The 12,347-nt window shown below is 44.8% G+C and overlaps 2 protein-coding genes across 2 annotated transcripts in view; both read left to right on the top strand.

Moving 5' to 3' along the window:
* Positions 1 to 8,313, top strand: part of stat5a (signal transducer and activator of transcription 5a) — a 129,373-nt gene extending 121,060 nt beyond the window's left edge. Inside the window, 2 exon segments of the mRNA XM_071545535.1 lie at positions 2,603 to 2,712; positions 6,017 to 8,313. Coding sequence (XP_071401636.1) covers positions 2,603 to 2,712; positions 6,017 to 6,541 — 635 coding nt within the window. The 3' untranslated portion in view covers positions 6,542 to 8,313.
* A 948-nt stretch (positions 8,314 to 9,261) lies between these two features.
* hcrt (hypocretin (orexin) neuropeptide precursor) lies at positions 9,262 to 10,968 on the top strand. Its single transcript, XM_071545375.1, has 2 exons — positions 9,262 to 9,318; positions 10,615 to 10,968. Exons 1-2 carry the CDS (start codon positions 9,262 to 9,264, stop codon positions 10,966 to 10,968), a joined length of 411 nt encoding a protein of 136 aa, XP_071401476.1.
* The last annotated feature ends 1,379 nt before the right edge of the window (positions 10,969 to 12,347 follow it).

The following is a 12,347-nucleotide window of genomic DNA, read 5'->3' as shown; positions in this document are numbered from 1 at the left end:
GCAGATGCGAACACTGATTTGCCTATCTCTCTCTCTCTCTCTCTCTCTCTCTCTCTCTCTCTTTCTCTCTCTCTCTCTCTCACTGATTTCTCTCTCTCTCTCTCTCTCTCTCTTTCTCTCTCTCACTCGCTGTCCCCGCCTGTCTCTGTCTAAGCAGATGCGAACACTGATTTGCCTATCTCTCTCTCTCTCTCTCTCTCTCTCTCTCTCTCTCTCACTCTCTCTCACTCTCTCCTTGTTTCCACCAGAGAAGCAAAGCATGAGATCCAGTCTCATCAGACTGCGCCATGGGGGCTACATTTTGTTTATTAACTCAAATTTCACAGAGTTTAAGTGACAGTAAGGAACAGCAAGTGTGCGACTGTTGGGGGAAGGAAATGCTTAATAATTGGGAAATTAAATGCTTGAAGAGGCTGTATTGCGACAAGGCGCCTCCAGCTAATTTCATCTCTCATGCAGCTCCCTGTCTGCCTCGCTCCCCAAGTCCCCCGATCACAACCCGCCTCGGCTCAGCTCTGCACCAGCAGCAGCCCATTAACTACGCCAGATTACAAGATCAAATCAGCCCTAAACCCTGTTAACACAACTTTCAGGCCCTGAAATGGATATTCTGCAGTGGCTTTACATCAGCCATTATAGAGAAATCACAGCACAGCAGGGGTCTTGGCTCTTTTTTACAAAGTTGAATCTGATGTGGACTGTTAGGCCAGAGAGTGTGCGTGCTGCAGCATTTACCTCTAGACTGGCTGTGCTGTCTAACAGGTGGCCTGTTTTGAGTGTGCTGCTCCCTCTGTTGGGAAATAATGTTCACGTAGTGAGTGTCAAACATACAAATAGGTTGAACTCAAGTTCATGGAATGACATTTGCATAAGTTAGCTGTGGTTCAGAGTTGGGTTGAGGCACTTATGAGGCATAAAATAGATGTAGTTCAGATAATGGAATAAGGCGAATTGTAGCCCAGGGCAGCTTGAGCAGGAGTCTGAGCAAGTAAGGAAGATGGAGTGCTTAGAGAGATGGGAGCTAAAGAAAAGGAAGGGTTATGTACCAACCACTCATTGTTCGTAATATCTCACTAGGACATTTTTCATAGCACCTCAGCCCAGTTATCAATTCTCATATGTACAAGAGCCAATGTATTGTTCCGTAGTATAGTATCCCTTTCTTCTTCCCTCATCTTGTTCTCCACACCTAGCGGTCACGGTGCTGTGCATCAAATGAAGAGCTCTGAGTGTGTGTGTGTGTGTGTGTGTGTGTGTGTGTGTGTGTGTGTGCGAAAATGCACATTCGTACACGTGTGTGTGGGCGTTTGTGCATGTGCGCCTTGGTGCATGCACAGGGACACGCTGTTAGAACAACAGCATGAAGGTTTTGGTGGAGTGGGAGGCGATGTACCTGCTTGGCTAGACAGAAATAGCATGGCATAGTTTTACAGCAAGACTTCTAAGTGGAGCATAGAACATGAGGGCAAGAAAAGAAATATTGTGTTTCAGGTGAGTGCTGGTGTTTATTTGCCATTATTCAGCTGTGCTGCATGCCTGTTCTACCCTGCAAAAATATGCATCTTAACAAGTCATTTGATCTAGGATGGAGTCTTAAAGTCTTATTTTTCTTAAAACAAGCCAAAGAATCTGCTGCTGGGGTGAGATAATTCCACCCAATGTAAATCAGTCTGATTCAAGAATTGAATACTAGTTAGTAAGTAGAGTGATCTGCCTTAGTGAACCTGCATTGGAAACAAGTAGAATAATAAAACCCCAGCAGCTGAATTTTTCACTCGTTTTAAGAAAAATAAGAGTTGAATGTAACTGAACCACTGAATGTAAGACTAAATGACTTGTTAAGATGGATGTTTTATGTAGTGTAGCATGTCTTCTTAGTGTCCTGTGTAGTGAATCAAAGCTGGACTTGGAGGTCAGGTGTCAGGGACGGACTGACAGGCTGAGACAGCCTTTCAGGAGTTTGTTCTCAAAGCCCCAAGGATTAGTAATGGTCTACTTGGGCTAAATGAAGCCAGCCCTACTGATAGACTAATTAGAGGTTAGCCAGCATTGCAGTACCTCAATTTCACCCCTATTAGGAATGCAGCACATCGGATGGTAAGCTGCTATTCTACACACTTGGCTGCTACGGAGTCATTCATTGTGGCCACTAAGCGTTGTGCTCCCAAAGAGCTGGCTAGATATCTTTTTCTCTGCATACTTTGTGTCGTACAAAGCAAACATGACCATATTAACAAGTCATTTTAATCTAGTATTGAGTGTTAAAATCATATTTTCGTTAAAAGTGAAAAAAGCTGTCAGTGGAGTGAGATAACATCATTTGTTTCCAATGCAAATTAACTTCTCTTTTTCTTGGTACTAGTGGAGTGGTTGGCCTTATACTGCCGTGTTTCACGATTCTGACACACTTAGTTTCTGATCTAAATGAATCAGAAAACATTACAATTATCTCACCTTGTTGGCAGATTTTTTAAAAACTGAATGCAACTAAATGATTTGTTAATATGAACATTTCTGCAGTGTAATTCTGTTTGTCTAGTTTACTTACATTTTGCATATCATACAAATGATTCAGTTGTCGTGTTTGTGTGTGTGTGTCCAGGGCTGGACTTCCATGAGGACCTGCATCGTATTGGAGCCAAGGAGGGCCTGAAAGGTCGCAAACTTCAGAAGGCCATGGAGAGCTACGCTTGGAACATCACTGTGCTCAAGGTGAGATGCGCCGCACTTACAGTGTGGCCCTCAACACACAGCAAAGACCCACATGATCGTACCATTGCCTCCAGTTTGCATGAGGTCACTGGCTAATGCTATTGATTTCTGTCAACGTGTGAGATTATATTGGAGATTGTAATAGCCTGCTGGATAAGGGATCCGAGACCCTGTTGGTGAGATTACACTACATACAGCCTTAAGAAAGCTCTCTGGGCTAATTGCATTTGCCTCCACTCTAATCCCTAAATCTCTTAATTAATTGTTGCTGATCCCAACTACTGTTTTATTCATGCGCTCAACTAACTAACATGATAACACATGATAGGATTGTGTACATGTGTTTGTAGACACGCACACGTTGCCCTTTTTCTTCCCCATAAGGGGATGTTTGGCCCTCCAGAAAGGCTCTCAGCAAAATCCACTCTCGTCTCTGCCTGCCCATGACTCTATGAGATATGACCGTGAGATATGGTTGCCCAATGCCCTGATCCCATTGCCCCATTGTATACCGGTGGTAAAACCAGCTCTGACAAAACACAACATGCTCAGACTGCATATTGTGCCTGGTTGGCTAAGTAAGGACAGAGAAGGATATGTGATGCTCAGCATTCTATTTTTATCTCATCTCATCTCATCTCATCTCCCTGGAATCATTTAGTACTGAGTGAAGAATCTCCCTTGGCTGGCCCTTTTGCTTGAGCCTGATAGGACGTTGAAGTTTGATTGCTTGGGTCTTGTTTACCTTCCAATGTATGCGTTATCAGATGGGAAGGACCACAAAGCTGCGGGGAAGATAATGACCATGGCACTAATACATCAGTGTTACACTGTGTAAATACTTGAGTGTTTTTTTTTCTGCTTGCACTAATAGAGCAGCAGCATGCGCAGCAGTCAGATTTATCTTAATTAAGCTTCGGTACACTCTCTAGAATTGGGAAATTTAAGTGCTTAAGTAGCGTAACAGGTGGACACACAAACCTAATCTCAATCTCCTTTATCCTGCCTCTATCCCCCCGCCACCCCCACACCCCCAACCCCCCCCTCCTCCAGCCCTCCTCTTCCCTCCCCAAACACACACACGCACACTTTAACACCCCCACCTGTTCCTCCACCCCTCCATTCCCCATCGGCTAATTTCCTCAACGAGGTACACACTCAGCATAAGGGGGGTCTTGGTGCACGCAGACTCCTCCTCCCCCTCCCCCTCCTCAGTTGTAATCTGTGTACAGTGCTGAACATTTGGTGAGAGCCTGGCGCCTGTTTGCCAAGGCTGGCAGCCATGCCGAGTCACTTCACCTGTCGAGCTCTCCAGATCCTCCGCAGGCCTGCCAGCTCTCTGGTAAACGCCGGGGAGCTCAGGGGAAAACAAGAGAGAAAGAGAGAGACCTGTGCTTTCTCTGTCTCTCCTTCTCTGTCTCTCTTCCTCCACCCCCAATCCTCTGCTCTGACAGCTATAGTCAGATCAGTGCTATCACGGTGAATAAGGGTATTTGCCCATTTCAGCCGGTGATGCCACTCCATCACTCATCTCCTTTCCCTGTCAACAGGGGGAAGAGAAAAGAGAGATAGACAGGCAGAGAGAGAGAGGGGGGGGCACTCAAAATTCTAGTTTCTAGTAGGTAGGCCTACTGTTGACTGTTGGTTGAGACAGTTAATCACATGATTTTCAATGTCAGTTGAGCCCCTATTGACTTACTTCACCCAGACACGTGGGCTAGCTGACCATCCATCGTGACTTTGGCCCCTCTTTGCCTTACCAGCTTTCATCTCCCACTCGCTCACTCAGGAACTCACAGTTTGTTCAATACGTGACAGCTCAAATGGGAATGCATTGTATCCATAGTGTATGGATCTGAGTCTTGCTCATGCTGCACTGTCACACTGTCACACACCCCTCTCCTCTCTCCTCTCTATGTTTACGACCAGAAAACTAATATCATACTGAAGGCGGGTTATTGACCGCCCATTCCCCATAAAATAAGAGGTCTATAAAAAGCAGGATGGGCTGAATTTGACAAACAAGGAAGAGATTAGGATAGGATTTAATGAGGATACAGTGATGGGATTTGGTGGCCGTCCTTGCCTGGGCTTAACCCCCCTGTGGATCGCTGTAGGCCAGCTGTAGGGGTGAATGCACCCGAATCCCAGTGCCGTCGTGATTTGGTTCTGGTAGTGCAGGACAAGCCTCCTGCTTGCTTAGTTTGTGCCTGGTGAGTCATGGCTTATATAATTTGTGTTTTTCAAACATATGACTTATTCATGCTTTTGGTTTGCGTGCTGGAGCGGCTCAGGTAAAAGGCCACTTGCAACGCATTAACATCACCTGGGAGTGGAACAACAGACATTTCGTCCGGGGCAGAGCCCTTACCCGTCCCACACTGCGTCAGACTGCTGTGCCTGCCTTGTGGCACTGAGAACTTACTCCCTCTCTCAATTAGACTTCAGTCTCCAAGTGGCTGTCACTGCCTGCAGGTCAAACTGAGTCCAAAGTGACGTTCAGTGGGAGGGAGGGAAAACATGCAGAATCACAGATGAGAAGGCTATTGCTTTCAGCCTGCTTGTAAACGGATGTGGGTGGAATGGTGGTGAAAAGAAAGTGGTGGAGGAGACAGACTGGGAGAGAGGGGGTTTGTGGCAAAGGCTGAGAGGCAGCGGAGGGAAGAGTCGAGGTCTGAGAGAGTGTGGAAGTGGAGAGAGAATGTTAAAACGTCTGGTCAGGTTTTGGAACAGCAGCCCTAATAATATAAGCACCTTTTACAGAGAAATAACCGCCTGTGGAGAAGACTCTACCACATTTCCACATGGCAGAGACAGCGCGCTCAGAGAGGGAGGCAGCCATGGAAGTGGCCCAGATTGACTTTACAGCGCCATAAAGCGGGATGCCTGCCCTGACCACTTCCTCCACATATGGCTGGGTTTCCTTCTCTGGGGCGCTCCCAAATAAAGAGCAGAAATATAGTGTAACATTATCACCATATGAGAGCACTAATCACCCGCTGAGATGTACGGAGGGCTGGCAAGCAACCAAAGGACATCATTCAGTGGCTGCATACTGCCCCCTTCTGCATAATCTTAGTTAATGCAAGAAAATAAATAAGATTCTTCTGCCAGTTTAGCTGAACTAGATGATGTTATCTAATTCAGACAGACTGTAAATTGAAACAGCCTAGAGGGAATAGTTATCAGAGATGTTCCCTGCTATTTTTGTTGCTTAAACATCTAATATGGTTGTATATCGTTGAGTTGGCTGCCTGAGTCACAGTGTAATGACTGCCGCTCTCTCTCTCTCTCTCTCTCTCAGGGCCAGGCAGACCTGCTGAAGCATGCCAAGAGCGAGGCGTTGGACACTCTGCGTCAGATCCACTGCGCCGCTCAGTCCTGTGGCCTCAGTAAGAACGGAGCAGCTTCCCCGCAGCTCCAGCACCATCCTCACCACCAGCCGCAACAGACCGTGTTACAGCAACAGCCTCAGGCCAAGGCCCACCCGCAGCACCCACCGCAGCACCCACCACAGCACCCACCACAGCACCCACCGCAGTACCCACCACAGTACCCACCGCAGTACCCACCACAGTACCCACCGCAGCACCAGCCCCAACCCCAGTCCCAGTCCCAGACCTTACCTCCGGCTTATCTCCATCACCATCCCCAGCCCCAGCTTCAGCTACCAGCTGTCCCTCTGGTTCAAACTGTTCCACAGCCGCCGGCTTTTCCTCAAACCCAACCCCAGCTCCAGCTCCAGGTCCAGCAGCAGAGGGCAGCAGGCCCTCTGGACGCCATCCCCGAGCAGGAGATGGTCAGCAACAATCCTGCAGGATCGTGCTGACCCGCAGCCTGTGCCCACAGAGGATCCTACCCAAAGAGAGACATAGAGAGGGAGGTAGAGAAGGAGAAGCAGCAAAACGTGGAAGAGGAGAGGCAGAAGGAGGAGGCGAGTGTTGCAGAGAAGGCAAGGGAGATTGAGGAAGTACAGAAGGACAGAGTGAATGAGATGGCGATGGTGAGGAGAACTCGTCGTGTTAGAAGTGAGACACAAGTCTGAGTGTTAAGGTTTGAGGATAGCGGGAGGGCTAAAGACGAGAACAGACAGACTGACCTCACACTCCATTCACCCTTTTCTAAACACGATGGAAAACTGAATACCACTTTTTTTTTTTCTCCAACATGGAAAGGGAATAAACTTCCATCTGAGCCAGAAGTTTTAGGTCTCCTCTCTCTTCTCTAGTCTTTGGTTCTCTGTTGATGTGAAAAGCAAAGGGTTAACAGCCAGCAAGTAAGTTGTGGTCTGTGTTTCTGCCAGGGAATGTGTTGAGTAGTTGGGTCAGTCAGTCAGGTGTCCCTGTCTCTCTCTGGGCAGTGCTAGTTACATGCCCCTCCACTATGTACTCTAGCTCTGTGGGTACAGGCTTTACCTCACATTGGCATTTCATACCGCAGATATTTGCCTTTTGATTCCCCAAGACTCCTTGGCATGTCTTTGAGCTTTTATTTCTTCATGCTCACGCTCCTCTTCTGCCACCTTCCATCTCAGACGTCATAACGCCACTTGCAAACCCTCACCCCTCTCTCCATAGAGGACGTCATTTTCATTTTAAGTGCACAAAGTAGAGCAGCTCACCTAGGCTGAGCTCTGTAGGAATCATAGTTGACCATTCCAGCACAAAACAGGGAGCTGTAGAGCTAAGATAGAGAAACGCACTGCAGCTCTGGACGCTCTCTGTCACACTGAAGCTCTTGCTCCCCCTGCTGGACTCAACCTCCATCTGGCCTCTCACATCTGCACATCTGCGCAGTGTCATTCCTTAGGATTTGAGTTCTTCTTAGTCGTCACTCCTGGACTCCGCCCGCAGGGTTTCCGTGTCTCCTCCCCAGGGGCTGTGTACGTGACGTTATGTGAGTCAGTGTTTTGGTCCCCAGGGTGGAGTTCGCCCGCGCTAAGTGGCAGAGCTCACCAGCCAATCACAACTGGAACATTTGACCTTGATAGACCTGTTAGAGGCCAAGGGTCAAAGGTCAACAGAGATATGGTACTGCTGTCAGTCAAACACCTAGACAAAAAAACAAAGTGAATATAGATGTAAACTGTATGTAAAATGTACGAAGGGAACATATATTGCTATGATAATTCTCGCAGACAGACATTAATGATTGATATTATAATAATTGTTGTTAGTTCTATTGGTATTCTAATTCTTTTATAAACATTACTTCTACATATACAGTGAATTGACACCTGTTGTTTTGTGGTGCGGTCAGGACAACCAGTGCGTGTGGGACTGGGACGGGGGATTACGGGTTAGCACCGCAACACAATGGTCAACCAATAACCTGACTTGTGTTTCACTGCAAAGTGAGTGTGGATTCTGTAAGAGCTCCTTTAAGTGGCCCATTAAAACCGGCTTCATTGTTTACCCTGCCTCCTCTCTTTCATTGAACTTTAATGACTGCTCTTCTCCTCTAGTAGATTCCAAAGGGGGATACATGTGACTGAGTTTTACAGTGATTTTAAATTTACACTTTCTTGGTATTTTGAATTGAATCTGAGTGAGCAGCGCCTGCACTGATATTTTGCTGACTTTACAATTTACTTTAGTTATACAAAGCTGAATAAATGACTCTGAGTGAACTGTGAGGTTGTTTTATTGCATTCAAATAGCCATTTCTAGCTCTTTATGTTTTTGAAAACCTTATTGATCACTGTTGATGCATTGTGGTGCACTGTTTATTCTCATGATATATATTTCTCTCCTGATCAATATACTACAATTAGGCCATTTATTTTGATGTGAAAGAGTTGGGCTGGTTGAGGTAATGCAAGCTGGTGTCCATGAGGTGGCAACAAATATTCAGTAAATGGTTTTAAGGAAAAGGAAAGTTGAGAACAGATATCCACTTGAAGGTCAGTAATGATAACAACTTTCAAGCATTGCTGAGCTAGTGCTCATAACATGCATTTCCTATGTGTTTATCTTTATCCTCATGCTGTTTTATTAGTGGATATGCCAGCATTCCACCACGTATCGAGCAGCCCATACGCGTGGGAGCAAACAAATGTGCACACTGTTGGAGTGTCAGTGTGACACCTTTTTGTGTCCAGCAGAAAGAATAAAACCCATAAAACCTCATTAGTATGACTTTTGAATGAGCCTCTCATTAGAACTGAGAAAGGGCATCTTTTTTTTGTCCTTTGTGAGATATTATAGAATTCAAAGGACACATTGTTTAACTGACTTCTCTCCCTCCCCACTCATCATTATGGCATGTGTTAATAAACCTTTGGCATGTGGCCACAAAGACATGCCAGTAATTTGTAAAGGGTCCACAGAAGTGCCCTGGAGATGATCGGCCACAGGGGACTAATTAAGGGCAGCAGACTAGACATGAACTCCTCAAATGAGCAGGAAGCTGAAAACGTATGTTGTGTTTGTGGTCACCTTAATGACGTCCAGAGAGAGGATGGCTGGACAACATGGGGCGATATAAAAGACACCTGGTCTATACCCGTAGAGGTAAGAACATCGGAGGACTCCCCAACACTAACAGAAGATGAAGTGGTTCTCCGCCAAGTTCCAGAGAGATGCTGGGATCCAAATGTCCAACAGAGTAAGGCAACTTATGTTTCATCTTCCATCCTCTTTTCTAAAAACAAAAAAAGTCCTGCTGAGTAATTTGGTAAATTGATCAACTTGTGTTTTTTTAGTATCAGAGTGGTTGCTCATTTATGTGTATTATTTTTTTATTCAGTGTTCTTCTTTAAACTTTTCTTATATAAATGTTTCATAAGCCTTCATTTCTTTGCATATTTATATCCTTCTTTCATGGTTTGCTTCCCCAGAATGAAGGCAGAGAAAGCCACTGACTTATAAAAGGGGTTTGAAAAACTGGTTATGCTGCTTGTTAATATATGTATTCTTAAAGGTGTGCGCTATATGGATACCAAAAGAGTTGCGGTGCATTTAATTAGAAATATTTCACTGATTGATTTTCTTTAGGGTTTGGGCAAATTGGCTGGTCATGGTTACGCCAAGCTTACAACATCAATGGTTTGATTTGGGAAACATATACTTTACATTGTTGGACATATGTCTCAAATGGGAATGCATTGTATCCATAGTGTATGGATCTGAGTCTTGCTCATGCTGCACTGTCACACTGTCACACACCCCTCTCCTCTCTCCTCTATGTTTACGACCAGAAAACTAATATCATACTGAAGGCGGGTTATTGACTGCCCATTCCCCATAAAATAAGAGGTCTATAAAAAGCAGGATGGGCTGAATTTGACAAACAAGGAAGAGATTAGGATAGGATTTAATGAGGATACAGTGATGGGATTTGGTGGCCGTCCTTGCCTGGGCTTAACCCCCCTGTGGATCGCTGTAGGCCAGCTGTAGGGGTGAATGCACCCGAATCCCAGTGCCGTCGTTAGGCTTTTGTAGTGTATATGCAGACTAAATGTGAATCTTATCTAATTGGAGATTCAGTGAGAAATGTCAATTGCTTGCATAGATAACTCCATGTGTGGATAGGGAATTAATGTGCCATTATCTCAGTGATGCTGATAGTGTATCCTTCCTTGATACAATCCTTGCTGACAGACATGAAACAATACAATTTTCGTATCCAACCAGCAACATCCTAGGCTTGGTGTAACCATCACCATAGCCAGAAATGACTCAAATATATAAGTAATAGCATTCTCACTGTTAATATTTTGCAACAAAGGTTTTAGGATTATTAATAATGTCCATCGTAATGTGTAATCAGATGAGATATCACATATTTATAATGGTTGATATCTCATTTTGTTCTCATCATCAGCACTCTTGGTTGTATTGTAGCCTGTTCATGTCTGATATCAGGTGAGTGTAACTTTAGTTTTGCTCTTTGGCCCTACAGAAACTCCTGCTGCTGGTCTTGATGCTGCTGGTGTCTCATCTGGCCTGTGATGCTCACAGCGTGTCTGAGTGCTGCAGACAATCTCGCTCCTGTCGCCTCTACGTGTTGCTGTGTCGCTCCGGCCCCGGGGCCTCGGGGGGCCCCTTCACCGGTGATGCGGCCGCTGGCATCCTCACCCTGGGGAAACGGAAAGGGGAGGAGCATCGCTTCCAGAGCCGGCTCCACCAGATGCTCCAAGGCTCCAAGAACCAGGCAGCAGGGATCCTGACTATGGGGAAGAGGACTGCAGAGGGCGCTGGAGAGCAATACATGAGCTGGTCAGGAGCTGCCTTCACCACATCCCTACCTGTTTGAAACTATTAAGGCATGAGTATACTGGGACTCTTTTAAATGTATGCAGAAAAACAGACTTTTATTTTGGTGATCTCTGTTGTATAATCTCTTTTTTTTTTGCTGATGTGGAAACAACTGAATCTTTATTTTTTTAAATGTACCTGTTTGGATTTGATATGCTTGAGGATGTTTCTCACATGTCACAGAACATTGTGGAGGTGTGTAATATTGTACATATAAAAAGCGTTGTGGTGTAATAAAAATGATCATGCTGACAGCTTCTTTTTAGTCATTCAGGGGCGGGTTTTCTGGTTAAGCCCTTGGATCTCTTAAAATCTCACTTGAAAAATGGTTTAAAACAAAAAAATAAAAAATAAAACTAAAATAAAATAATAATAAAAAAAATTAATTGAACAAAAATCTAATTGGGTGTAATGGCTTTGATATGGCTTAACTTAATATAGCATTAGTGAGAGGACTAAAATGAAATTTTTAAAATGATCTTTTTTCTTTTCTGTCTTTTCTATCAATCTATACTCTACAAACTAACAATGTAATTGAAATATAGCTACTACTGCTCATGGGAGCACTTGGAGCAGTGATGACATCACTTGTAGGCATGGCCCCTCCTTCAAACAGCTTGGTAATGAGACAAAGGAATATTTCGCTGAATAAATCCAGCTCAATGCTCTAACCAAAACAGAAAATAAAACAAACCCTCGAGCCAGTGCTTCACAGTAATTATTTCAGGACTATAATCTATAATACTACAATATAAATATAATATGATAATATAATATAATACTGATAACTAATGTGTTCAGTGTTCAAAATCCAAACGTGGGATAAATCAGGGATGCAAAGATCGAATTTTGACATGGTTTAATGAAAAATAAATTCTCTGTGGATGTGTGGGTGTGTGCATCCAGCTTCACTCATCCAGAAACCTGGAGGAAAACTTAGGAAGTGCCAACTGGAATGGATACTAAGAAGAGCAAATATTTTTGTTTCACTATTTAGAAATGCTGTCAGTGTGTCTGTGTACGTGCACATGTATGTTTTACGGTACATGCATGTAAGTTTGTGTGGGTGCATGGATGTGCATGTATAGGTAGCACTGAGGATTACAGTGTTGTTGTAGTTATTTCAACATGGGCAGCAGCATGGTTCAAGCCTCATGTCAGCAAGACAGTAAACCTCTATATAGCAGCTCCAGTGGTGCTGCTCTGCATCTGACCCTGATCTTTGACCTCCCTGCGGAGGGGGGCAAGAGAAAACAGAATTTCACCATTATCCTCCTCTTTTGGCAGCCTCTATATTTTAGAAAATCCACAGCAAACACTAAACTAGGTGCCGAGGCGCTCTAGTCGCCTCCGACAGTGTTGCTCCTCATTTACTGC

This window comes from Centroberyx affinis, unplaced genomic scaffold, assembly GCF_046629955.1.
Source record: "Centroberyx affinis isolate AG114_WGS23_722 - 3 ecotype Tasmania unplaced genomic scaffold, CSIRO-AGI_Caff_v1 ptg000255l_1, whole genome shotgun sequence".
Taxonomy (NCBI): Eukaryota; Metazoa; Chordata; class Actinopteri; order Beryciformes; family Berycidae; genus Centroberyx; species Centroberyx affinis.
The sequence above is the reverse complement of the archived record's forward strand: the minus strand, read 5'-3'. Positions and strand labels throughout refer to the sequence as shown.

Bases quoted from the DNA above. Each gene is read 5' to 3' on its own strand.
- hcrt (XM_071545375.1), top strand. From the start codon at position 9,262: ATGAAGTGGTTCTCCGCCAAGTTCCAGAGAGATGCTGGGATCCAAATG. The intron at 9,319-10,614 runs GTAAGGCAACTT...TTGGCCCTACAG, and splicing joins GGATCCAAATGTCCAACAGA to AAACTCCTGCTGCTGGTCTT.